This window comes from Orbicella faveolata, unplaced genomic scaffold (assembly GCF_042242905.1).
Source record: "Orbicella faveolata isolate gen_17 unplaced genomic scaffold, um_ofav_v1 contig_34, whole genome shotgun sequence".
Taxonomy (NCBI): domain Eukaryota; kingdom Metazoa; phylum Cnidaria; class Anthozoa; order Scleractinia; family Merulinidae; genus Orbicella; species Orbicella faveolata.
The window spans coordinates 6,963,976-6,991,859 of record NW_028301563.1 but is presented as its reverse complement, the minus strand read 5'-3'; the positions used below and the strand labels follow the sequence as shown (position 1 = coordinate 6,991,859).

At 38.2% G+C, this 27,884-nt stretch overlaps 1 protein-coding gene and 1 long non-coding RNA gene across 7 annotated transcripts; one reads left to right on the top strand and one right to left on the bottom strand.

Moving 5' to 3' along the window:
* Window positions 1-225: 225 nt before the first annotated feature.
* Window positions 226-4,980, top strand: LOC149104459 (uncharacterized). 4 transcript variants are annotated; one of them, XR_016201120.1, is made up of 4 exons: window positions 226-375; window positions 2,209-2,295; window positions 3,292-3,361; window positions 4,142-4,980. It is a non-coding gene; the product is annotated as an uncharacterized LOC149104459 (long non-coding RNA). The 4 variants fall into 4 exon arrangements; XR_016201121.1 differs by lacking the exon at window positions 2,209-2,295; XR_016201119.1 differs by lacking the exon at window positions 4,142-4,980 and having other exon boundaries at window positions 3,292-3,830.
* On the bottom strand, window positions 4,822-27,620 carry LOC110066081 (potassium voltage-gated channel subfamily KQT member 1-like). 3 transcript variants are annotated; one of them, XM_089270512.1, is made up of 16 exons: window positions 27,163-27,620; window positions 22,516-22,618; window positions 21,828-21,954; window positions 18,165-18,234; window positions 17,186-17,282; window positions 16,699-16,824; window positions 15,317-15,427; window positions 14,636-14,731; window positions 13,740-14,058; window positions 11,203-11,331; window positions 10,295-10,346; window positions 9,442-9,517; window positions 9,009-9,103; window positions 8,601-8,638; window positions 7,979-8,037; window positions 4,822-6,781 (listed from the first exon to the last, which is right to left on the bottom strand). In XM_089270512.1, exons 1-16 carry the CDS (start codon window positions 27,495-27,497, stop codon window positions 5,792-5,794), a joined length of 2,823 nt encoding a protein of 940 aa, XP_089126638.1. In that variant the 5' UTR covers window positions 27,498-27,620; the 3' UTR covers window positions 4,822-5,791. The 3 variants fall into 3 exon arrangements, with proteins under 3 accessions (XP_089126638.1, XP_020628938.2, XP_020628939.2); XM_020773279.2 differs by lacking the exon at window positions 11,203-11,331; XM_020773280.2 differs by lacking the exon at window positions 11,203-11,331 and having other exon boundaries at window positions 13,935-14,058.
* Window positions 27,621-27,884: the final 264 nt, after the last annotated feature.

The window sequence follows — 27,884 nt, the reverse complement described above, 5'->3', positions numbered from 1 at the left end:
CATTGATGTCTGAAAAAATCATCCACATAAGTTCTTAATGGAGAGCTCACGTTGGACAAACTGATATTATATAAGCATGGCAAAAATGGTTACTGCAGTAAAACTACAACCATGCCGATTGCACGTGGGAATCAGGCGGAGTTGGAACTTAGGCACGCGCTGTTGATCTAGCACATGCGCTCTTTTACTTGGTCCAGAATTAAATTGTTAGCTAAGGTCCTTGATTGGCTCCTTTGGTAATGACGTGTCTTTCTGTCAATAATTACTTAACCCCTTTAAAACAGAAGCTTTCTTGTAACGTCACGGTGCCATCAGTTAAGCAAGTTTTTAAAGAACGCACATCTCAACAGTGAGTGAGAAGACTGGTTTTGAACGGTAAGCTATGTCACATTTTGACAAACCACGCAATTTGACATTTTAAACGAGAAACCGGGCCAATATTATCCCACAGCGATGGGACTTTTAGAGCTTCATGGAATAATCAGTCGTAAAACACAATTTCAAAAAACCCAGATATTATGTCCTATTGTATGAGGTTAAAAGGTAGCCTGAGAAATTTGTAATTATTGGTCAGAACCACTTTTAGTAGCCCTCAGCTTTATGAGAGCTAACCACTGCCGGGACAGTGCATTTTAGGCCAACCGGAACGCTATTTAAGCTGATATTAATGACAACCGTAACCATTCGTCTCTGTTCGCAGTTCGTTTTTCACTGTTCTGTTTTTCAGGCAATAGAATCTCAGAGCTATCGAAAGAAAATCAATAGTTAGTTTTTCCATCCAAATTTTCCTATAGCTCGTTTAATTTACCACTGACGTGGACACAAAGCAAAGAAAAAAAATGTTAACCAATATTATTTCATATGCAGGTCATAAATTACCTGGCAAAGCTGCATCTTACATCTTTTGTTTACGTGGTATGTTTTAGAGCCTGAGGGTTTTGCGTGTCCCTCTCTTAATTAAAAACTGAGGAGCGGTTAATTTTAGAAAACATTACAGCAGCGCCGTCATAACACCGCAGAAACATGCAAAGAGGCTTACCTGAACAAATTGATAGCGATAAGAAAAGTAGCTTTTTATCCACTGCAGAGCCGCGACACGGATACCATAATGTTCCAACTTGGTGAATAAGATTTGATCGATGGTATCAAAAGCTTTAGAAAGATCCAGAAAGATACCTACAGTGGTTTCATGTTGGTCAATTGCAGACGAGATTTTATCAAGCAGATGAATTAATGCGTGTGATGTCGAGTGATTTTTACGAAAACCAAACTGACGAAGATAGAATACTTCGTTTGTTTCGGCAAATTCGAGTAAGCGATTATGCATGACCTTTTCAAAGAATTTTGAGAAATTTGGCAGCAAAGAAATTGGTCTATAATTAACAAAAAGACTCGGATCCTCTGTTTTGTAAATTAATGGGAATTACTTTACCTGTTTTTAGTTTTTCTGGGAAGATACCTTTTAGGAGGGAAAGATTTATAATGTTTGCGAGAGGTGCGGAAATCAGGTGAAATGAATGCTTTATCACGCATAGAAATATTATCATAACCAGAGACCTTTCTCGGCGAAAATAAGCTACAAATGCTTTCCAATTCACGAGTATTGGTGGGTTTTAGAATAATTGGAGGATGATCTTTGCTACCAAGAAATGAGCGAAAAGTAGCCGAATTTACGGTAGGTATAGCACTCGCTAAGTTGGGGCCAATATTGGTAAAGTATTTACAGAATCTGTCAGCGATGTCCATGGGATCCGTGATTGTATTGCCATCGGATTTAAATGACGAGGGCAGGAATGAATAAATACTGCACATTAAGTAAAAAGGCAAAAAAAAAACAGAATGAATGAATGAAAAAAAAAAAAAAAAAAAACCATTCATGTTGCTGCCGTCCTGAGAGCACCAATTAAGTCCCGTATCTTGCCAAGAGCTTAAGGGTGTCTAGTGAACGTGTTTCATATGTTTTGTTACTTTACTGTAGTGCCCTGTACAATAAGACACAGAGCATGTTTAAAATTAAAGTTTGTCGACCTCAATTCTTGCGCAATGCAAGACGTTTACCCCTCCTAACTCTTGCAAAAGTTCGCTTGTGTAAGGCTTTCTATTGTTCCTTTATATTCTATATTAATAATATTACAATTTAATATTATCCTTTTTTTGCACACATCAAAATAGACATATAACAGTAACCCTTATTCTCTCATGCAACAGCCAGCAACATGGAAGGAAAATTCGTGGTCTTCATGTTAATCTTTTATGCCGTTGCTGTGATTGGAAAGTCAATAATGGAAGATTATGGTATTTCAATTTTTCTTTATAGCTTTTATACTTTCACAAGATCAGTTTTTAATAGCAGTTAGGTTCGGTGTTGGTTTTTTTGCAAGTTAGAGATACACTTTATAATTTGAAGTCATCTTCGTTAGTAAGTAAACACGGTCACCTATATATTCAACGTCAAAGCAGCTCTAATATAAATAGCCAAGCAACACACTGCGCTAGGGCTACGAGGATACTGTACACTAACAGACAATTTACAAGAGTGCTATACGTTAATACATTATACACCTTTTTTCTTATCTCTGGAATCCTTTATATCTGTCAGAGGAAGAGTGGGATACGTGCTACATATATCATGGCATATCTGGGGTCTGCAAGCCCGAGTGTGATTGGGGCGAGAGAGAAATACACGGAATGGGAGAGTGCCATGGACTAATTTGCTGTTACCATGGCTACCCCACAAAATGAGTAAACAAATTGGCATTCTTCTTTTCGTTTCGTGTGTCTTACGTCTGGTGAAAACTGTTAAATAAAAATAAAAATAAATAAAAATTACAATATTTACAGAGGAAGCCAAATCAGCCCCAGCTGGTTTTCACGAAAATCTTTTATCCTGATCGAATTGGAATTGGAAAACGATAGTTCCACAGGAGGCAGGAAAACCGGAGTACCCGGAGAAAACACCTCAGAGTAAGGCGAGAACCAACAACAAAATCAACCCAAATGTGGCACCGGGCCAGAATCGAGCCCGGGCCACATCAGTGAGAGGCGAGCGCTCTCACCACTATGCCATCCACACTCCCTCGGCTTTCAAAATTTGCAGAACCCGAGCGGAGTACGGTTGGCCATAGCATTCCAAAAAAAGTAGTTATCGAGTGAGCTAGCATCCGTATTTGTAAAGCAGCCCAATTTGCGTCTTTTTGTTATTTTTGTAGTCTATTTTGCGATAAAATATCCCAAAACATCAATCATGAATACATCGTTTTTTTAAATCAATGTTTGTATGTTACTTTACAGGTCAAGGCTGGGAAACAACAACCATTGAACAGCTGATATGTCCACATCGAGTAAAGAAGAACTTAAATTGGCGAGTAATGTGTTAGCGCACTTAATTAGGGTAGTATGTTGGGAATGGAAGAAACAAAGTAGCGACTATGACCAGAAACGTTCTTGCTTGCTTTATGAATTCATATTCAATGCAATACATTTAAAATACCGTTAGATATAAAAATTTCTTATAAGCTGTGATTGCATATTCGAAGGGGAGAGGTAGTACTAGAAAAATTGGGTGGGGGTGGGGGTATGCGGTCCGCTTCCTAAAACCCTTACCCTATTTAAGGCCAAAATCTGCAATTCTCCTGCCCTATTTATGACTTGACCAAAAATTCGATGCACAATTTATGACCTGATCCTTAAATCAAAACCCTGTTTCTGACCTGCCTTATAATTAGCTCCTAGGTCAGACCGATGTTAAAGGTATTGTAAAGGGTTTTTGTTAATTGTCTTATCAAAAAGTGATGAAAAAGTAGCTTCTTCTATAAAAAAAAAAAAAAAAACCCACACAATTGAAGACTAGGGTGCTAAACCATACCGTCATGTTGAGACCAAAATGGCCAAAATCGATACCCTATTTCTGACCGAAACGGTTAAAACCATACCTTTTGGAGCCGCATATACCTGAATATGCGCATATACCCCGGGACTGCATGTCCGCAATGTCTCTATGAGGACAAATGCTAGGAACAACTGGTTAAAAGCTCAAACTGTTTTAGAACTGCAGTCTATTTGAAACTTGACAGTGAAGAGGACGAATGAGATTATTTGAGAAAATATATAAATTTCTAAATGGTTTGGCTTCATTCCGCAGATCGATGGAGAGAATTGCTCATCGCCTTTTTAAGCACCCAGCTTTGTAAAGAAACACAAAGGGATATATTCACTTAAACACGTTCCTGAAGGTCCAGTGGAAGCTCTATTGATTAAGCGGTCGCGGCGAAGAGCATCACCGACTCCTCTAATGAGAACTATGGCGCGGGCAAGTTCCCGACAACCTTGGCGGCCATTTTGTCGGATGAACGAGTTATATGCATTGCGTAATAACGTTGATACTGCGGGCGCAACGCAGAAATCCGGAAATTGGCCATTTCCACTGGTAATTTGCGGAAATACAAACTGGAACTTGGAAAGCACCCCATGAGATGAGTCGGAGGGTAGGGGAAGTCTGGGTACTAACATGTACTTTTTGTCGCCATTGTTTTACATTTTTGCTCATAAACATACGACGTTGATGCAAGTTGACTCCAGAGCTTGTGAAACTTAGTAATTGGTGAAATGTTTGGCTCTTTCTGGGTGCCACAAGCGCTAATAGACTTAAACATTCTTTGTAAAATTTTGAGTTTTTAAACCCGCGTCGCACAAAAAGTAATCAACACATCGCGCTACAGTTAATCGTGCTGTGCCCTTTCCATATTTAGATATAACGTTGTGTAGCTCCTTCAGAAATGTTATCGCTTATGCTAATGAGGCAAATATTGTAAACAAAGATCCTCCTATTCACAGTCGCTTTATTTAACTGTACATCTCCATCACTATTATACAGATAAGTTTCTATAAAAATACACCTTTAACGAGAAAAATCTCAGTAATATTGATAAAACAAGCCATTTGGTAAAACAAATAAACAATCCAGCTTGCACTTAAATAAAAGATCTGCGAATTTCTCATCAATACTCCCCGTAAAGGGACAAAACTAACGCAAACGTTCTAACGCAACAGCGTTCAAAATTACTGCCCTATAAAACGCGCGCAACGGCGGCCATGTCAACTCCTTCATAGCGATATTTTGTTCGCGAAAAGCAATGCTATCCACAAGCAATTGTGCGCCAAAAATCAGTGCCTTCAAAAAAAAAAATCATTAAGAATCGCACCACCTAAGAGTCCAGCTTCAGAGAAATCTTTCATCAAGAAGATTTCTTGTGGTGATTTAAGTCATTGCTAAAATTACTTGGAGCTAAGAAATTTTTTGTTTGCGAAGAACTTTTGTCTTGTTGCGTGTCGAGGCAATACTCGATCTTTAGCGGAATTTGTTTTCTTGAAATTTACTTAAAACCTGAGGTGTTCCTTTTTCTACATAAAAGAGTGAGTAGATATTGAGCGATAAGGAAAACTGGCGCGTTATTATTCTCCTTATTCCTCTCACGTTTTCTTTCGACCGGAGCAGGCAATCAGGGGAAGAAGTACTAATCATCTGCGAGAATTGTCGAGCCCAGTTCCCTTTGTAACAGTCGGAATCCCGGCGAAGGAAATCCCGTAGGGCTCTTGCAATTTCTTATTGGACGACAAAACAATCGGAAACTCTTCTAATCTTGTCCTCGACTGGGCTTCGCGAAATCACTGTTGGAGTTGATACTCCTTAAGGCGCAGTTTCTAAAAGCGGGATAATTGCTGATGAAAATCCCTGGATGATCATTGCCCAAGTCTGGTCATATATTCTTGGCATTTTGAATTTCAACGCGTTCTAGACCTCCACAGGATTCGATTTCACCAGAGGACGCCTCTTTGCCGACATCCTCGTCGGCGCAGACCTAACTGACGAATCATAATGTCCTTCTTCAACCGCACGAGAAGAAGGCTCACCGTCAGACTGTCCTTGGGCATTCTTCCGTGAAGTGCCCTTGTCTCCGCTGGGAGAATCTCTTCGCTCTGGTGTCCCTGTGTACAGTTCTGCAACATTCCATGTCTCTGGATCTTTTTCTTGGCCTGTATCGGAGGGATTTTTGGCGTCCCATGTCTCTTCATCATCTGGCAACTTTGTCTCCGTTTCTCCTAAATTTAAAAGACTCCTTTTCCGCCGTCGAGATTCTAAACCTGTATCTTGTTTTTCCCAAACTGGTTCTTCATCTTTTTGTTCAGTCAAGGAGCTATCTGCACTCCCCGGACCCGGCTCACAATCAGACGCGGTCGAGTTCTGTTGAGATATTGGTCCGGGGGGTGTCAAACCGCCTACATTTTCTTTCGAATCACCAAGACTCTCTTCAGTCACGTCAGACAACTGTCTCTTGTCGTTAACAAGAATGCGTGACAGAAGCGGTGCGCTAAGAGCGCCGGGATCACTGAGGCAAACGTTGTCTATCTGGTCCACGTTTTGATGTTGCTCTCCGCCAGAAACACTCCCGTGTAACGAATGCGAGTGCACAGAACTCAGCGACAGCGGCCGTGAACCCGTACTTGGAAACGATTCAGGATCGCTAAGAGTCACGCAAGGAATGTCTGAGTTGCGCACCACGTGAGTAGTCACGCCGTGCGCTTCTGAGCTTATTTGCGTCCTGACGTCTAACGGATCTGAGTGCGCGCGTGACACGGATGAACGCCTGGAAGATACGCCGTCGCCGTTACCGCGAAAATGCAAGTCGTACGAGTGGCTACCTCCTGAAGGAGAGCCTCGTGTGTTCTGAATATTCTGTAACATCTGCAGCACTAATTCCAGTTTCGAGTCAATCACGGTCACCTGAAAAATTAAACAGAATGAAATGAAAACAAACGCACGTAACATGTAGTAAGAAAACCTGAGCAAAAATACATCTCTACTTGGAAGCTCATCTTTTCCTCGCTCGAGATCATGGAGCTATCTCTGATTAATTGTGCCGTTGGCTTTGAATTTTTGGAACCAGCCATCTTCGTTCCCAGGATCTCTCTCGACGGAGGGAAGAGAGACCCTGGGAACGAAACTGACATCACAAAATCAAAATACAGTACACGTTTTTTTGCAGAGCTGTGTCAAACAGTCGCTTGGTGCTACACAAAACGAGATATGCTCCGGCTGTATGGGCCCTTACACCACCTTCTTATGGGGGAAACACTGCTCCAGTCTCGGTTGTTTCTTTCGAGCGAGGTAAGAGTCGACTTGTTTACTCAGGTTTAAAAGACAGTTGCTGTAAGCTGTCGACTTGGTGCTTTTGTCAAATGTCCAAAATGTCACGTTACTATACACATACCACTGCAGTACTTAACTAGATGTAATTCGCATTTTCCACTTTTCAATAACTGAAATACAAATTTATTACGGTTATTCCCGGACTCGTACGTGTTTTAGATCCAACGAAAAACAACAGGCACAAAATTCACGGTCCACAGAAATCCTCGTTTACCTTTTAAGCGAAGAAACCTGTCCGTCAACGGTTTGTGCAAATAGTAAGCAAAATCCCTGGTGATACGTTTCGTCCGGATTGGCCATTGACCATTTACTTATAACAACCCCCAATTTACCGAAAGAGCCGAAGATGTGTTCGACCTGATCATAATTTAAAGATGGCGGCTGGAACTGGTGAAGAACTGCAAATGGTAACGACATTTTTCATTCGGAATTTCGGTTGGAAATTTTTAACTGACATTCCGTATATTGCGGAAATTTTCCGGCTGGTCGTGTCAAAATTGTCTTACCATTTACATTCTGACCGAAATTTCCGGAATTAAACATGGTTAATGGCAAACAACTTTTGTCTACGAGAATGGATTGACGTCAGTTAAGTTGCCAGGGAACATGACGCAATGATATGACGTCATGCCGACGTAAAAACTTGTGGAGTAGTCGCGAATGCTCGGGCTGTTTTTACTGGTTAACAAAAACCGGTGCTTCAAAGAATTTGCTATGTGGACTTTTTTTACCTGAACGATACTCTTCCCATAAATTTATCTGTTTGTTTACCTGATGTTCCACCCGGGTGAGTCTGTGGCTTATTCCTTGTTTCCCCGAGCTTGCGTGGTCTGCCAAGCAAAGGAATTTATCAAAGGATGCAGATACATGTAAGTCTGAGGCCAGTGAAAAGATCAAACCAGTACGTAAAAGGATCATTGCAGCACGGGCAAGTTTTGGTTGCGATTTCTAATCGACCATGAAATGACGGATTCACCGCGTCTCGAATTTTCAAACCACCGTTTAACTCATTAACAATAGATGGGAAGGTGGAGCCACGAGCAATCTGAGCCAAGCGCATAGGGTACCCATGAAAACCGTGTGATCAGCAACCACCAGACAACATCACACTGAACAAACAGTAGAAAGAAAAATACTTATGAGAAGAGGGAGGGGTGAGCAGGGAGAAAAGCTCTACGAACACAGTCCGACAGCGAAAAACACATGAAATGAATTGACATCGGCGGCAGAGCTGTAAACTACAAGAAGCCCTGCACAACTCCCTTCCACCCGGCCACCCTACAGACAACCCTGCGGGAAACTGTTGGCCTGCAATATTTTCTCGCGTTTAATTTAGCCTAACTTACATTTATCCACATTAAGGTCTTCATGCAAAATTAGCGTAAAAACCTACCTCCTCCCTCGATCGTGTTGTTAAAAACTTTGTCCATCCTAGAATGAAAGAAAGAAGACAAACATGTCAACACAGACTACAAAAGAATATTAATGTGAAAAACACCAATCCCGGTAGTGATATTTTAGAAATCCTTCGGAATTCGCCGGTTGATAATCAATGTCTGCAAACTTACTTCTCTTACTGGGCGCACGGCCTATCCATTCCCATGCTTGAGGTACGCCTGAAAATTCAAACTGATGACGTCGAACTAAAGAGATCGGTGATTGGTTGTTACCACCTGTAGTGGTCAATCAAAGACGCTAAACAATACACAAGCTGTCAAGCGGCGCGGAATGGAACGAGCGACAAGAGAATGGATGGTTATGTCAGCTCGCATTCACGCAGTATAACTGAGTACTGACTTACTTGGCCTGTAGATTCTTCACTCTTGCTAACATCTCTACATGCCCTGCTGAGTATTGCTCTATCACATCCTTAACATCGTAAGGTCTTCTTGCTTCCTGCAAAAACAGTAAATAAATTCAAGATATGAAAGGAGTTGTATTTTGTTATTTAATTACCTTAGCGTGGCTGAGTGGTTAGGGCGCCGGACTTGAAAGCGGAGGTCGCGGGTTCAAGTCCCGCTCTGACCACTAAGCCGGAGTTATTTCTCGATAGATTCTGGTTCAGCTCCTCGGTCACGCTTGTAAATAGCCAAGTTCTTTCTTTCAGTTTAAGTGGCATGCCTGTGAACTATCTACGTGTAAATTCAACATTTGGCGATTATGCACCACTGTATCGAGTGAGGTAGAAAACTCGTTTATTCCGCATGCGCAATTATAAAGAAAAGTTCTCTCACCTTGAATTTTCTAATCGCTACCCTGAGCTTTAAGATACGAATGAGACGAATGGCCAGTTTTTGAGCATTAGTCAACCTGTGAAATACAAGCAGTAAGTTAATTTAGAGTAAAATTTGTATGAGTTAAACGTATGACGGCACAAAAGAGACAAGTGGTTGAGGTGAAATTCCTCGCAGTTCGGAATTTGACAAAACCTCATTTAACAATTAGCAACTCATTCAGCAGTCTTGTGTAACAAGAGTTCTCATCGATCAATGATTTTTTCCCTTTCTCTTAGAGTTTTTCCACAGACTTCCCAGAAAACTGAGGATAACTTTAAAAAATAAATCGTCTGAACGACAGACCTTTGTTGCAGCAGTACGACAAAAAAAGGATTGCTATACATTTTTGAAGAAAGTTTACATGTAGTTCAGGTAGCTAATATTCTGTACCGTTTATGTGACGGCTAAAACAGTTTTTAATAAAGGGGTTCATTCAGCCGAATTCACGATGACAGTGATAACACTGAAATTAAGATGAAGGAAAAACATTGGGGATTGAAGGACAAGTCATTAAATCAGTAAAGATCGTGGGGAGCGAGTCGTTCAGTCACGGTATTTTGAGTTATTCTGTCCACGAAAAAAAGTACCTTTTCAGGGAAGGAAACCTCAAAATAATAGTTCACTAAGATAGAAAAACACCAAAGAGATAATAATAAACCATAAAGGAACAAGGATAGTTGAGGATGGAGAAAACAAACATGGATTACAAACGACGAACTTGAAAAAATTTAGGCTAAACTTTTCAGTTAATCGAATGGCCGATTGTGAAACTTTTACTCATGACAAAAACAATTTAATAATCACAACTTACGCAATGCAAGGTCTCTCCCCGTCTTGCTGTAAAGCTAACAGTGCGTTTTCATCTGCAAATAATGCATCGAAGGTAACTACGTTAGTATAAAATACTCACTAAAGCAACGCCTTCCAGAATAACTTTAGAAAACACATCTCCCTCTTCCCGCGGCTCAGTACTTTCCCGCTCGAGAAACGTCTGAAGACTGGGCCCGAAATCTTCAATTCTGATAACGTGGCTCTACAGAGGTCCATGTGGCGTCTCTGATTGGTTAATGCTCGATTTTGAATTTTCCCGCGCTAATAACAACCAATCACTATACGTAACTTTGTTGAGTACGTCATCCGCGAGTCTTACTCGAGCGGAGGAAAGTGCTAAGCCTACAAACAGAAAAACCTTCTTATGTAGGCTCTGCGAACTATTTATTACAGAAACCAACACAAGTCCTGTTCATATTTTCGAATAATTGAAAATTGCTGCAGGCTTATTTACTTATAAACTAACTTCTGTGCTTTGTACAATGTTTGTAAAGACCTAAAGTTGCCTACTTACTAAGCGGCGAGAATTACAAAGTTTTACGTTTTTCATTATACAATTTTGTAGCTTATTACATTTAACAAATATTAAAACTGAATATCAAATTCTCTCAGGTTAGTAAGCAATTAATTATCCTTTTTTGTGACTTTTTAAAGTTAAAACTAAGCAATTACTTCCACTTTAATTTAGTCATTATATTTGTTATCTCCATAAAATTTGCAATGACAAAGAATCTCACGCTGGCCAGTTTTACAAGTAAGAATAAAGGTTGACTATTAAACGTTAACTTAATAAGTTTACAAAATTAGCTGAAATGCCTTCATTCTATATTTGTAATTAATTCAAGTTTAGAACTTTCAAGGTTGTTGATGCTCCCCACTTTCACTTACCACCCCAAAGCGAGGTTGAATTAGCTCGTTTTCTTGGATGCACAATAGAACAGTGAATATTACTGGATGAGAACATCGTCACAAGGGCGTCACTACTGCTGCACGAGCCATACCTAGGTCGACCGTCTGCTAAAGACAGAATTATCTCACACGTTTATTTACCTGCAGGTTTACAATACTACATTTCCTCAATTAAAACCCGCGGGTGGTTATTTCAAAAATTCACATCTTCCCTTCCAGACTTTCGCAAAAAAAAGTTTAAGAAATAAATTTGAAAGGAAGTCACATCAGCGCTAGTTAGTTTTCATACAGGTCCTCTATCAGGGTCAAAATGAAATTTGAGACTTTTACTTGAAACAATTTATTTTAGAGCAATTTAAAAACTCTATAGAATTTCTTCATTCTTCAAACTCATAATTACAGTTATGGTAAAGGAAACTCGGGGGGGGGGGGAGGGTTATATTTCAATTTTACGCCTCTAACGCGAAATTATCAGAGGGGCTTTATATTGAGGAAATACAGTGTTAACTTAAAAGTGCCTTGATTAATTAAAGTCATGTTTAAAAAATCTAAGACCTTGTATCAACATTCAACATGGTTACCATTCATAGTCATAATTTAATATTGAAGTATTATTATTATTACAGCATTGTCATTTCATTATTAGTGTGCCTTTTTTAACACAATTCGCAATTCGATTTTGTTAACTGGAATTTATGCCATTAGGTTAACAGGAATTATTTCTTAGAGAAAAAGAACTGTATAAAAAAATATATATTTCATAAATCAGTGACTTTAAAGTCCTGCAACACAATGTTTACAGCAATGTGACTTGCGGTAAGAAATAGCACAAGTAACAACACTTTATCTTACACAGATTAACATCACTTCAGACATATTAACAAAACTTAAGAGCCACTAAGAAATAAACAGTACAGCATTTTGTTTGGAGTTGGTCAAACTTCCTCCTATAAATTGAATAACATTTACTTTGACACGATTATAAATCTCTTGATTTAATGGAAAACATTATTAATATCTCTGCCTACAGAAATCTGGTCTAACTATACAGGGTTATTTTGGACTGCTATCAACTGCTACTATAAACAACTGTCGTAATAAATGTTTTAATAAAGTCCATGACTATGATGAGAGATCAAGATTCCTTTGAACAGATTCTTACGGCGTAAGTTCCTGAGTTTTCCAGGAACTTGAAAATGTTTTCCAAACTTTTTTTCCGACTTGATCTAACCCTATTATTAGTATTTGTACCACTGAGCAGTAACTATCACAGTACAGCCAAAAGTTTTGTGCAAGTTATGGGTGCCTAAGAACACTTTTTGTTCTAACTGTTACTCCTTGCAAATACCAAAGATTGTGTAAGTGCTTAACATCAGAGGTGCAAGGTTACTGACAAAACAAAAGTAAAGAACACAATATGAGATATAATTAATTAGTATCAACATGTGTAATAACTCAATATTGTTGTTATTATCATATGTTAACTCTTCCATTGCAAATCCCTGATTGCAAGCGACTGCGTCTAGTCTATTAATTATCCAGTGGACAGTTATTTAACCAGTCGATAGCAACATTATCCACGACTCAGGTCAGACAGTTTGAGAGGAAAGAGGCTTAAACACTAGTAGGTTTTTTCAAATGGCAATGTTTTAAATAGTGATACAAAATATTGACATAAAACTCACATTTAAACCATAAAAGGAAACAATCTGATGCATAACAGTCATTTCAAATTGTAAGACTTATTTCATTGAAAACAGAACTAACAAAAAGCATTGAAAGCTCTGCTGTTCTCTTAACATGACGATATCAAACAGACTTGTCACAAAGTGTTGAAGTAGATGGAGTAGGACCTGATTTTACCTTCTTTTTCTCTTGAATCAGAAGAATTACACAGCAGAGTAGATCATGAAGGTGGTAGATGGTCATAGGTGATTTTCGTCTCCAGCCAACCATTTTTGATAATGTAACTCTGATGGCACAATGTTCTAAAAATACCCACATCACTTCATTCTTGGCTTAATTCTTTTCTTGAAATGTCTTATTAACACCAACACAGTGCAGCGGCTGTTATCTTTCAAAATGTTGCCAATATATTTTCAGCTAATTCCTAGAACTGTTTACTGCAAAACATTCCTTTCTAACTTAATGCCACTGTCTTAACCTATATGTAAGCTGTTTCTGTTGATGTTCTCCTGGTTGTTTGCCAGTCTATTTTCAAACAGTATATAATAATTGTGTTGTATGTTCATAAATGCTTACAATGAGTAAATTCTTTGCCTTCCTCTCTTAAAAAAAAAAAACGGTTTTTCACTGCAAAATTTTGAGCTCAGAATTTCAGACAATGCCATTTTAAAACCCACCACTGTGTACTGTAAGTCTCTTTTTCAATCACAAGCATTGAAAGAGTTAAATATGATTCATGTGATGTGCTGGGGTTAGATTTCTCAAAACCCATCAACATGCAACAGTGGTTTCCCTCTGCTGTGATGAGTATTAAAGTAATGACATCTCACCAAAATAATAATCATGATCTAATGTGCTTGCGGTGCTAGTCTTTCTGTCAAAAATGCCTGTCAAAAGGGACTCAGATCTACTGCTTCGCACATCATATGATTCCCGTCTCAAACCCTTCTGCTTTGACCACATTGAACGTTTCCTTTTACGCTGTGTATCTGACAGCTGAGGACTGTCATCTTCCATTGCCGTACCTGTGGTCCCTGTTTTCTCCATGACAGTTTTCAACAGGTGTTGTTGACGATTATAGTAGATGGATGGTAGCCATGTTGCTACCGACTTCGAGTCAAGATCAGCACAGAACAAGCGCCAGTATGACTTCAGGAATGTACATGAAAACAAAATAATAAAGTCAGTCCCCCACACTCAATCAAGACCATGGATTTTAACTTCCCACCCAAAACGGGGATGTTTTTGGCACGTGACTTGGTCAACCCAAGCTCACATGACAAATAGATTCCTGACATTTCTTCACTTGAGAAAGATGCTGTGACAGCGTCAAAAGCTTGTGACTGCTAAACTTGTTGACTCTGTTTTGATATCTCGTTTCTTATTATGTCTGCCACAGAGTCGGCAAACAATATCTGTAATCAAAAAGAGTAATAGCAAACTTAAAGAAGCTCAGTTAAGCTTTAAAACATCATAATAAAACAGCTTCAAAACAAGGAAAGCAAGAGGGGGGCTTAATTATCTGGAGGGGCTTTTAACAGGAGGAATTTTTTTGGTTTACAAGTAGATGGCCCTGTGGGGGGGGGGGGGAGCTAATATTAAAGTGGGGGGCTTATAAGCGGCAGTTTACAGTACTCCTTTGTAACATGCAAAACTAGACACCTACAGCCTTTTCTAAGAAAAAAAAAGAAGAGTTGCAATCTATATACATTGTACGTGTAGTTACCTGGAGGAGAACTGCTGCAGGCCTTCTTCTCCTGTGAAAGTGTTTCTGGCGCTGTTGTTGAGTGACTTTTAAAGCAAAGCCAGATCCTAAAATGCCCTAAATTGAGGAACATGAATTAATGCAGCATTTTGTTAAAAAGAGTTTTGTCAGCCACATGTAAGTTGAGATAATATTCCGCAACTGGCAATGGACTGCAACACCATGTGTGTTTATCACTTTGTTTCAGTTTTAACAAAATAAACTAAATTGTAAACTAAGATTGACATAATTTATTAAGTTGAAGAGAATATCACAAAACCTTTCATTTCATTGTCATTGACATTATCATTATTGTCATCATCCAGCCTTACTGAACCATTGACATACACGTAATCTTCTATTTCTATCTACCATTCAGGCTTGAGAAAAGTGTTATCCAGTTATGCGGGACAAGTAGATTTTCCTGCCAGGCAACCAACTTTTCATTCTCACTTGCCCAATGGGCAAGGGCCCAGGCCAGACTTCTGCCAATTACTTAAGTCAAAAAACGTACACTAAGATTTGCTCTGGGCAAGCAAATTTTGCAAGCTGCTCGTCCAAAAGGGGCCAAGCTTGAAATAATTTCTTTTAGCTCTGCTAACCATAATTTCAAGACCAACAGCAAACAATTATATCAAATGATCCTGAAAAAAAAATTCTTACCGCAGGCAGCGCAAAAAACGAGATTCCACAAAGAGCAAACAAGGCAGCACAACACTTGCCATACCATGTGACAGGCACAGCGTCACCATACCCAACTGTAGTAAGAGTGACCTAGAATGGAACCAAATAATAATTTATGTTCCCTCACCATAGGCCTGCAATGCGTGCAGAGAGCTAGATAATAAAGCTCTGAGAGAGATAATTTATGCTCCCTCATCATAAGCCTGCAATGCATGCAGAGAGCTAGATAATAAAGTTCTGAGGGAGATAATTATTATGGTAAGTCTTCACAGGCCGTGTGTTTCAAAACAGTGGGTGCTTACAGCCAGCTCCAGTTTCTCAACATGTTTTGGGAAAGGGATATTGAGGGCTGTAAGTATTACAACTATGCCTTATGACCACTCCATTACTACTGTACATATAATCAAGTTAGGCACTTTTTTGGCCTCCTTGTTAGAACCCATTAAACATGACCACAATTTCAGGTGTGCAAGGTGCAGGGGTCTAATGGTTAGGTTCAATACCCTGACCAGGGGTACGGTGTTTGTTTTTAGGCAAGACACTTTGTATGGGTTATTGACCAAGTGTGAGGTCAAGATGGCTGGATATTGGCCAAGTTCTTTTTTAGCGTGTTTATGGACCGAGACAGAGTCGAGGTCCATAAACTCACAAAAAAAAAGAACGAGGCCAATATCCAGCCATCTTGACCGCACAAGCTTGGTCAATAAAGGATTTATTATATGGCTTTCAGGGAAATTTTTCTTGCGGGACATGGCAGGTAGTCCCAAGCGGGCAAGATAGCCCCATCTTGCCCGCTCGGGTAGCTAATCACAGCGCAGGATTTGATTCATCTTGCCCGCTTAAAGAGCTAACCATATAATATACTCTCATAATGCCTATCTCCACCCACGTGTATACATGGGTACTGTCAAATATAATGTTAGGAGGTAACCCTGCAATTAGCTACGTGCAGTAGTTTCTGAAGGGGAAGTAAAAACACCCCTAGTCGCTTAATGCTATGGAAACTGGAATAAGCAGCAGCATGGACCACTTGGTTCAACAGACTTAATACCTTCAATCTACTTTTACAATGCTAGGACCCAAAGGTGACAGGGTTCTGCTGCACATGTAAACAGCAAAGGAAAGAAGATAGGAAGAAAGTAGTACAGACTGAAAGAAGGATTGATGGCGGAGGGAGGGAGGGAGGACGGATGGACAGACGGACAGACGGACGCAGGGAGGATGGACGGACAGATGGAGGGAGGGAGGGAAGGAGGACAGACAGACTGACAGACAGAGAGAGGCTGGATGGACAGACGGATGGAGGAATGGACAGATGGATGGAGGGGGGCGGTGTATTGCACTTATTAGTGAGTACTTACAATTCCCCACCAAAAGGAACTAGGCCAGCTTTCAAATTCACTATTTGAGTCTTTTTCAACCATGTAAAGTACAAAGGATGCACATATCAAACTGATAAAACCAAGGTAAAATGTTGTAAGAAGTTCCTGAAAAGAGTTAGACAGAAAAATGGCAGTGTTAATCATATAAAGTAAACTTGAAATAAATAAATATTATTACTAATTAAATATTTGTACAATTTATCACAATTTTGTACACAAATGTACAGAAGATCTTAAATTTGAACCGAAGAGAAAGATGTTTATGTAAAGACATGACTGATTATTAAAGTTGTGTTCACAACTTATTATTGTGAAAATAACGTCTGAGAAAAATTCAGGCTTGAACGGGATTGGAACCCACAACCTCTGCAATACCAGTGCAAATGAAAGTGTCTATCACAATTTTGTGACAACTTTTTGTGGAATGTAAATATGAGAAGAGAAGATTCTGTTCTTTCATTCACACCTGACGATGGACATAGATCACAGAACCAAGGAGTTTCCATGTACCACCCTGCCTGTCAAATCTCAAAACTCTAAGTAAAGGAAGAAATCTCAACAACCTGAAAAGCAAATCAAAACAATTTCAAGAACATATATGTATCTATATACATGTACATTTTGGTGGACATATTTATTCCATTTTGATACCAACAGTCAACTCTTCATTTGTTACAATGCCAAATGAAAGCATAAATTTTACAAATTGTCTTACATTTTCTAGCACTTTTACACACTAATAGAATATTATGGGTGCACTAAAGATCAGCTTAGTAAACTCTTCAACTCTTTCATAATGTCATTATTTCTGTATGGATTAGAAGTGTGGGGCTCTGCCTATCAAGGCAAATATTTAGATCAGATTGACACTTTTTTCGGAGAGCCTATCGTTTTGGCTATACAAATAAGATCATTTTGATATCTGATGTTGTAAAGGATAGGGACAGTGATCTTTTCAAAAGAATCACAAGTGACACTGGCCATGTATTATATGACTTGCTCCCACCCAAACGTAACAGAGCTCTTAGAGAAAGGGGCCATGACTTCATGCTCCCTAAAGTAAAAACGGAACAATTCAAACGGGCTTTTGTAAATAGATGTCTCTTTAACTTTATTTCTTAAAATTTTTCTTGTAATACATATGATAGGTTTTTTTCTAGTTTAGCTTAGTTTGTTATTGATTGTAAAGCCACACATATATTGTGACTGATTTCTTAATAAAGACTTCTAATAAAGACTTCTAATAAAGACTTCTAATAAAGACTTCTAATAAAGACTTCTACTAATAGAATTCATCAGATTATTCAGTAGAAAGCTTGCACCTTGAACAGCATAATAACTAATGCTACACAAAAGAACCTCTTGCATACACTACTCACAACCTTTGTCTAAACCGCTGTATACATGTACAATGTATGCTATATGTAGCTTAATTCTTTAGTTACCTAATTGGAGAGGTTGAAACATTACTAGCCAATGACACAGCAACAATTGAAGAAATAATAACTATCATATCTGTGAAGGAAAAACAAACAGTTTCTATGAAAAAGGCAGTTCTTGTTGATGTCATTATTTACAGCTTGGTTTTTGAAATCCTTCTGTAAGACTGCATGCACTCATTACTTTTTCATATAAAAAAATAAACTACATTACATGTACAAAAAATGTTAAAAAATAAAAAGATAATAAGTTTTAAAATGTATGTGAGCACTTCAAGCTACATGAGTTGTGTACTTCTATAAAAAGACAATAACAGTGTGTTCATTAGGTGCATGGAGAATTATTTTACATACAGGGTATTTATTATTTTTAAAATCCCAACAAATGAATGACTTTTCTTTCTCTTACTCTCAGTATCTTCTAACAGAAATTGAAAACCCTCACAGATATCTGAGATCTAAAACAACTGTAGTTGAGGTACTTGTAGCGTTTCTTCCAAAACTTTCACTTGACAGGTTACTAGAAATTAAGATGATTTCCGCAGAACATTCAAACAATAATGGCAAAAATGAAGTTACCAAAAAACCTCATGGCATGGTATTATTTTGAATACAGTTATTGCGTTCGACGAAGTGGAATGCAAACCTAATTTTGACCTGTGGCTTTTCAGAGTTGGTTTCCCTGTGCACGGTTCTAAACTGAAAAAACCCACATTCCTGTAAGGACACCAAAATGGCCACCCCGCTTGATTTTTGTAGGGGCATGTCACGGCCAGTAAACTGGTACTGGTACCGTTTAATGCTATGTGATAAGACATGTGGCAAACATGTGAGTATGTAAGCAGGCCATGTGTGCTCGTCTTTCCGATGGATCTTTTGTTTGACTTCTTTCCATTCAGTCGCCGTACGCCTCGCTATTATGTGCTCTCAGCGTTAGATTTTGGCAAATTTAAAAACGCAATCTGAGGGAATTGTCCTTGTTTATTAACCCGACTTGGCTTTGGGATGATAACCGTGGGAACAGCTACATTTTGATTGCATTTGTTGATTAGTTCCAGTTGCGACAGATAGCTCAGTCTCTATCCGGTCGAAATTTTATTGTTTGGAATCGGTGGAAAAGTACTCTGAAGGCAAGATCCATAAGACTACTTTATTCATCAGGGGAAATACTCGAATTAGTCGCGAAACGAGCACGCGACTGCAAATGCTAGCTTAGAATAATGTACGTAATTTAAATATTCTGTGAAACTTGAGAGACTACAGAAACTGGCAGCGTCACGCAACGTATCAACAAATCGTGACCTCTTCACTAGCATGGACTTTGACACTAGGCATATCTGACTGTAAAACCTCGGTTGCTGCTGAAAAAATGTTGATTTTAGCAATAGACAAACGTTGAAAGTCGGCTAGTGAAATCATTTATTTACGATATATAATTCTATATTAAAGTGAGAGCGTCAAACGCACTCTCATAATCTCTGATTACTACTAGTTTAGAACTTAGAACTTATCGAGACTTTGGCTCTCAAGCTGACCCCACGAGAGAAAATTTAACTTGTCAAAGTTATCTATATTTCAGACTTAAAACACAGGTTTCGCTTTAGTGAAAAACACAATAACACACAAGGTTTGACCTCAACTTTCTCGAGAATGCTTGAGAATTTACCTGCGGGGTCACTTAGAGAAATGAACTAAAATGAGTTGTTTTAGATAGTACAGTGGAACCTCAATTTAACGAAGTCGCTAGGGACCAGTCAAATTTGTTTGTTAAATCGAGGGTTCGTTATATCAAAAACCTCGATATAATGAATTTGAGGGGAAACGACCAAAATGCTTGTTATATCGAGGTCATAGTTAATGACTCATTTGTAACACAGGTGACTTCTGTCACGCAATTCAATGCAATTTTCATCACCCAGTAGTGCCGCGTTTTGAGATGCAATTCATTAGGCATGGTGGCTTTCAGTATCAATTATTTTCACTTTTGAGCAGATGCACAGCTTTTGTTTACGAAAGAACGACACTTTCAGAGTAGCAATTTAAAAATGTTGCAACATAGAGGTTATACAGAAACTGTCTATGTAAACAAGGAAACGGGTTTTAGTGCTGTTATGTTGCACTACCAAACATTTCCGCATTTCAAAGAAGATAGAGCAGAAGTTAATTGATGTCAAAATACTATAGTGCCAATGTCTATGACATATAATAAGCCGTTGACTGAAAGGTTGCTGTCTCTTTACCATAAGGATTACAAGGATTTGTTGACTGTTGATCTGTTCAGCGTTTATCTTCCGTCGGGTGTTGACATTGTAATTTGTTATATCGAGGTAGATTTTACATCTGGGCTTCCGGATTATGTTCATTATATCAAAGAATTTGTTATACTGAGGTTTGTTATATTGAGGTTCTACTCCATACATTTTACTGTAACTTTGGCCGGGACATAGAATATCGTTCGTTATATCGAGGACTTCGTTAAATCGAGGTTCGTTAAATCGAGGTTCGTTAAATCGAGGTTCTACTGTATTCCAAAAGTTACCGTGATACGAGTGTAGATTTTTAGTACATAATTTTTGCACTTATTGCTTGGACTTTGAGCAGAATCTGTCTTAAACATAGAATTTATGTTTTCAGAACATGCAAACTTTGGTTCATACCAAATTTGAAAGGAAACAGGTCAAAATTAAATCTACTTGAAATGATACAAAAACAGCTGCCACAATGAATATTTGATTATTTGTCTCAACTCATATTTGCACAGTTACTCAGTTGCCATGAATCATATTTTCATATTTACAGTTGTCTAGACGATAAAATTTTTATAAAGTCATTGTAATGAGGTGATCAAAGATTGCCAATAGACAACCAGATAACACGATGAAAAAGCTCTTAGTGAGAGCATTGTCTGAGTGGACGCTTACTTAAAAAATGTTTATCACATATGTATTGTACATGTTCATTCATTTAGACATATACAGTTAATACATGTATAGCCATGACATATAAATCAGCACCTGTCTAGAATGCAATTAAGTAGTTCTGATCGCAAAATATCACCATTTAGCAATTTCATAAAACAAGTGACTGAAGTAGATTGCTAGCTTTCAAACTACAAATTTAAGATGTCTGTCACTTGCATAAAAATTTCCAAAAATGTTGCTGTCCAGGCCAGAGAGTTGACTAAGATTTTTGTTACATGACTAAAAAATTAATTTTTAATTACCAGATAATTATATGTCTGTTAAGTTGTGGCTTAAGATTATAAATTAAATTCCATTTTGTTATATATTGTCTCATTTTCATTATCATAACCTAAAAAGAGGAAACTAAAATTAAAACCAAGCTGGGTTCAAAAAGATTAAAACCAAAATAAAGCTAAGCCACAACATAAAAATGCAGTAGTGACATCAAAGGAAATTGTTGTAAAATGTTTTCAAGACATACATCTACATGTGCATGACAACCTTTTTGCTGCTACAGTATAATAAGGAATTGGCTTCAAAATTTGAAACACAAACCACTTCATTGTGAAAAGTTCTCCTAATAATTATTATGAATTACACAATGCAGTGGTAATTATTAAGACTGAACAGTGAAATACACTTTCTGTTAGCTTTGTCTTTCTTTCACAACAGACGAAAACGTGACAAATAATATTAGGAAACGTACCTATAATGGAATAGAGCTTTACAGCAAACCACAATCTCCCTTTTAGTCCTACATATGCACTGCGACAGCCCGCTGCCCACAGTCGTACGATGTATTCTATCACAAATATTACTATTAAAATAACCTCCTGCAAAAGAGTTGGAAAACTCAAATTAATGTGACAACATTGACGAATTCCCCTTAAATAACAAGGCTACAGAATTTTTAAAGAAAACCTCCTCAAAAGGGACATACATGTAAATTTTTGGACGGTGGATACCTTCGGCACCAGCCACAAGTTAACAAGATGATAAAATTTTATTAATTTTGAGGAATAAAACATCAGTGCCTGGTACATGTATATGTTTGGAATTTTATACTCAATTGCTGATACAACTCAGTTTAGAGACAAGCTTCTCTCAGTCTATCTGAAGGAAAGGAATGAAAACTTTTACTTTTAACAAAACTCAAAAATACAATTATTTCCCTGCAATGTTTGGTTGCTTAAGGTTGTCGTTGTGGACAAAACATACAATCATGTAAATGAGGCATGACAAAACATTGAAAGGGGAAATGTCTTGGGTAAACAGGTAAAGTTTTGGAGTCAAATTATCGAAAGTGACTCAAGTTTTGTCCAAGATTCTAGCTTCTCCACGCCTCAGGTTTGGTGCAAACGTTACTAGTATTCACTAAAATTAGCAACACTCACCACTGCTAATATCGGTGTTTGTAAAATTTGTTCATAGTTTTTATCTGTAGTTTCTACTGTGCTCAACACAGTTAAAACTAGGCTTGCAATTACGAGGAAAAATCTGCAAATAGAAAAAAACAAATGAATCTTGCTGCTAAATGTTTAAATAGCACTACGAGAGGTGCTGTGGCCCAGTAGTCATTTGCATTTTATCATTTGCCTCAGGAAATTCAAGGTTATTTCTCCAAGCCAGGATTGTCATGTTGGGGGTGGCAAAACAGATTATGTGTGCTAAAGGCAACCGCAGTCAAGTGTCGATTGTCGATCGACATCTTGATTGACATCCCGACCAACACTTGATTAACATCTCCACTGATACTCAGTCAACACTCGACTAACATCTTGGTAGAAGGTCGCTCAAGAGTCAACAAATTTTCGAAGACATGCCATTGAGTTCCGATCGATACACACGAGTGCGATCAATACTCTGCCAACCAGGACCAACTGTCAATGGAGTGTCAGTTGAGATGTCATTCGAGTGTCAGTCTAGTTTCAACCAAGTATCGATCAAGATGTCAATCAAGTGTCAGTCAAGATGTAGTTGGAGTGTCCATGGAGGATATCAATCGACACTCAACCACGGATGCATTTAATACACATGATCCACAAAAACAATGAGTCACTCAAAATTTTTGTTGAAATGCACAGGTCTCAAAGTCTCATTTCTTTGGTGGTTACGAGCGTCTGGCAAGCTCAAAGTCTCTTGTCTTCTTGCAAAGTTTCGCATTTACCATTCACTGCCCCTAAATACTGTGTTCAGTCATTTTGGGTAGGACACGCTATAGCTGGACAAGTATATACCATACTTGTGCATCTACCCACCCGGACCCCAGTTGTTCAAGGAAAGATAATTGACACCATCCACCAAATCAATCACTATCCAGTGGATAATGTGGTTTGCCTTTTTGACACTCACATGTAACCACTGGACAGCATTTTACAGCTATCCAATGTATCTTGTGGATTCATCTACCAACACTTTGAACAACTGGGTCCAGGGGTATTCTCGGTTTTCACCAGTCATGTGATCAAAACTAAAAATCGTAACCATTCAATAAATAAATTCAAGAATCTGGAATATGATAGATGATTGCTATATAAACAACCTCGCCAAGAATCAGGTTTCTGCTGTTTTTCCTTCGCCCATTATTCGCAGAAGCGCGTCATCCAAATTTATAGAGCTTTGTATGGAGACGCCATGTTTGTGCCCTTTGGAGGGGCACAAACATGGCGACCGTAAAATAACAAAAACATCCGTCATTGAGTTTTGCTATTGAAACGAAAATCTTTACTCAAGTGCTCCGACACATTGAAATAAATGCTTCTTCTAGTGCAAGCACCGTTTATTTAACAAAAACTAAAGTGATAACTCGTCTTTTGACCTGCGCGACAGTCTTTTCTGGCCACCATTTTCATGTCACGCAACGCAAAAGCTTGGAGTGCTCTGTTACAAAAAGAAGAACTCTGTCGAGCTAAAACATTGTCAAACGTCATGTTCCTACAGGGTCTTTTATCTGATGAAACTAAAACCTCAGAAGGAAGGATAATTTCTATTTGGCCCTAAATGGCCCCATAATACTGAACACTCACAACTACAAATATTCAAATATTCATATTCTGTAATCTATGCAAAAATTAGAGAAGCTTAAAATGACATGGTTTTTTTTTCAGTAAAAAGGGTTCCTTGTACCACAACTTTACAGTGATAATGAAATTCCAGTTATGTCAAACCTTTCATTTGAATTAAGCTGTCCTACATGAAGCTGAATCACACAAGGATACATGTTGTAAATTTGGTTTGTCAAATTTGATTACAACCATTATTTTACCAGAACAGTCTGAAACTTCTATTAGCCATTTAGATGAAGGTCCTAAAGGGCATGTAAGTCGATATCATGCCTAGCACCTTCACTTGTGTGCCCCTTCATATACACTGTAAGTTATGTTAATGTTATAATATATGTTAATTAGTCATAATTAAGATGAAACATGCCACGAGTGCATTCCTTTTAGATTTTCAAGCCAGATCTAAAATTGTACTCCTAGATTACAAAATAAATGTGGCACAAAATGGCTCTTGGAAAAACAATCTTTTCTCTTTATACTTGGTGATTGCCTGAAGTACATCCATGGCCAAGTGCACAAAATAATCACGGATTTTATTCTGACTTACTTATACTAGAAATGCAGCAAGTCAAGGTGAGTAGTTTTTTTTGATAGCTCACACATTCAATAGTGGTTTTGTCTCAGCTGGTTATAAATACACATTTAGCAAACAGCCTTGTAAAGTTAAAGCCAGGTGAGCAAAACAAGAAAAACAGATTTGTGAGTGTTCAGTGATAGCTGTATCAGGTTGCAAATATATCAACCCATAAGGTGATGATATGGACTCCAGCATTTAAATATATTGTCTTCTACAAGATTTAGCGCCTAGTGCTGAGAGGTCAAATATCAATTTTCTTACTCCTCTAATTAATCAGCCGCCATTAACACCATGAGCTCTTTTGTTTTCAAGGATGAAAAACACTTGGGGTTCTGTGATGGTAACCATGACGATGCCAGATATTTCAGATGTCACAAATACAGCAACAACAAGAAACATGAACCTGACTGACCTTGAGTTAAAGATAAATTCTTGTGCATGTTTGTTAGACCTCCTGATAATACAATAATTATCTGTCCTAAAATAATTTCATTCTAGAATGTTCTTTTTACATTTAGCACTTCTAATAGACAGGATAATTTTGGATAATGTTAATTAGATGACCTGAAATAATGAAGTGCCATTGATAGTATAATCGGATTTCCATCTTTCTGCTTTGAATGTCATTCGTCAACTTAAACCTTACTGAATTTGAGAAGAAACCCAAGCAGCTCTACGAAAAACAAAGAGTTTTCGTAAATATCGCCGCCAGAGGTCTCCATGCCCCCTTACATGTACATGTAAATAACATCCAGACAGCTGTTTCTGTAGCATTTCATATGAAATTTATTTTTTTGCTCATGAAACAAGTTTTGACAATACTACAATAACAATGTTCCCTTTGACTTATTTCATTGCCAATTAATAAACATTGAGTGCTGTTGTTGACTTTAACCCTGCTCAACCTACAGTAGAGTTGAACAAATCAACACTCTTTTGTACTTTCCAATCTTTTTTCTCATAATGCCAAACATTCCCAGCAGGGTCACATGCCATACATTTGAGCAATCCAATTTAAAGACCTGTTAACAGGAAAGCATTATTTCTAATTGAGAACAACTCTTTTCTACAAAAGACTGCAACTTGAGCACCTTGACGAATTACATATTGCTGTAAAATCTTTCATCTGTAAGAGCACCCAAAGAGTTGTTTGTGAAAGATGTGTGCTAATATATACAAACTGAGTTGAAAGGGAAATCCTGTGCTATTGATTGGTAGATACTGGAAGCACGTAGTGTAAATTATCTTGAAAATGTCAACTTGGCAAAATTTTGGGGGTCTGAAAAATATTACTTCCAGTGAATACATACATACAAATGCATACATGTGGCAAAGAGATGATTGAAAATAAACCAGTGCATATTGAATTGCTTTACAACTTTGACACAGAAACAATACATCAATTAAGTTAACTTTACTGATAAATGATTGGCAATGCAACAAGGAAAAAAAACTACCCTTTTTACAAATGCATTCAATTATACTTAGACTATGGCAAAAATAATGTGCCCCACAGCAAATGCTGATCACAGATTAAATGGGGTTTGTGTTAAAAACCTGTCTAAGTGATTCAAGAATTGATGAGTGGAGTGGAAGTAAACAAAGTTCCCGATTCTGTGCCAACATAAATCACTGTACTCCCACTCATAACAAACTCAAAAATTAAATTAGCAAGCAAAATAATAATTATTTGGCATAAAACTACTTTGAAAGAAAGCGAAAGGTTGGTTCAAAGTTTTGCTGAAGCGTTATTCACGAAGCCTGCCTGCTGTAAAAATAAATATTAAAAAGATAATCTCTCGACTTCGACCTCTAATTATTTAATTTCGCTGCTCGCAGGAATTCGATTCTCACGCTAACCTTGTTGTAGAAAAATAATAATTCAAACTGAAAAGAAGAGAGAAGTTCCAAGTGACCTAATTACTGTTTAATTTCAGGCATGATTGATGCAGATTATCTCGGCGAAACGCAACGAACATTTTGACACAAAGCAACGACCTAAACAAGCTCATTGAGAGAAATCGACCACGCTGTAGCTGACAATACACGTATCAAAAACTATTATACAAGCTTGTGTATTAACTGTTAAAATTCGACACGGTAAAACACGAAAATAATCAAAACAAGGAAATATTGCATTACAGAACCCCAGGGAAAACTCGATCGCACTAAAAATGAAAACAGATCAGCGGTACGGAATAATTTAGTACCTTCGTGAAAACGATCGTAAACACTAATTTCCGTAGTAAAAACAATAAAAAAGTGCGAAAATCTAAAGTCAGTTTTCGCCTGAAACGGTTTATAAACGCAATAGCTTGTTGTTTTTCTCTTTTTCCGATCATAAAATATTAATAGGCTAGCGACTAAGTAAGATCAACAAGAAAACTATACACAATACTCACAAAAGAGCATGGTACAGAATTTCGCCGATTCCTCTTGGCATCTCGAGAAATCGGTAACAGTAGTTTTGTATTCTTCGATATTCATCTGAGCGAAATCCCCACGTCTTTCCAGTGCCATATCCCGATCGTTTATCATCTTTCGTTCTTCGTCCATTCTGTACGGTGAATTCTCCATCCTTCTTCGAATCTTGATCTGGTTGCAAGCCAATTCTTCTCAACGGTACAGTTTCTCCGTCACAAGAATTACTTGCTGAGAGCTTTCCTGCGAACTGGCCACCGACGCTGAGGATATCTATACTTTCTCTTCTTAAATCCGCCGTTATGGGCCTAGCCATGATTCAACAGATATCATAAAAAGTCCACGCATGAGAAGAAATCAAGCGATAACCCTTGCACAAAAACATCACCTAAAGAATACTCAACAAACTCCGGCAAGCGTCTTGAGTAATGGAATGGGAAGAGTCACGTGGTATCCAAGCACAGCGAGATTTTGATTGGCTCTTCGCCATGGCGGGAAACGTGTGTTTACATCGGCTAAAACTCCTCCTACAGTCTATGCACGATTCATTTTGTATTATTTTAAGGCGTTTAGCAACTCTTTTGAGGTTGAAACTCTATTTGTCGCCATAGCTGTTTAATATTTTTCGGGGATTAGAAGCATTGATCTACTGTTCCTTCATCGTATCCGGTCAGATCGTCGAATCCCAAGGGATCATCGTATC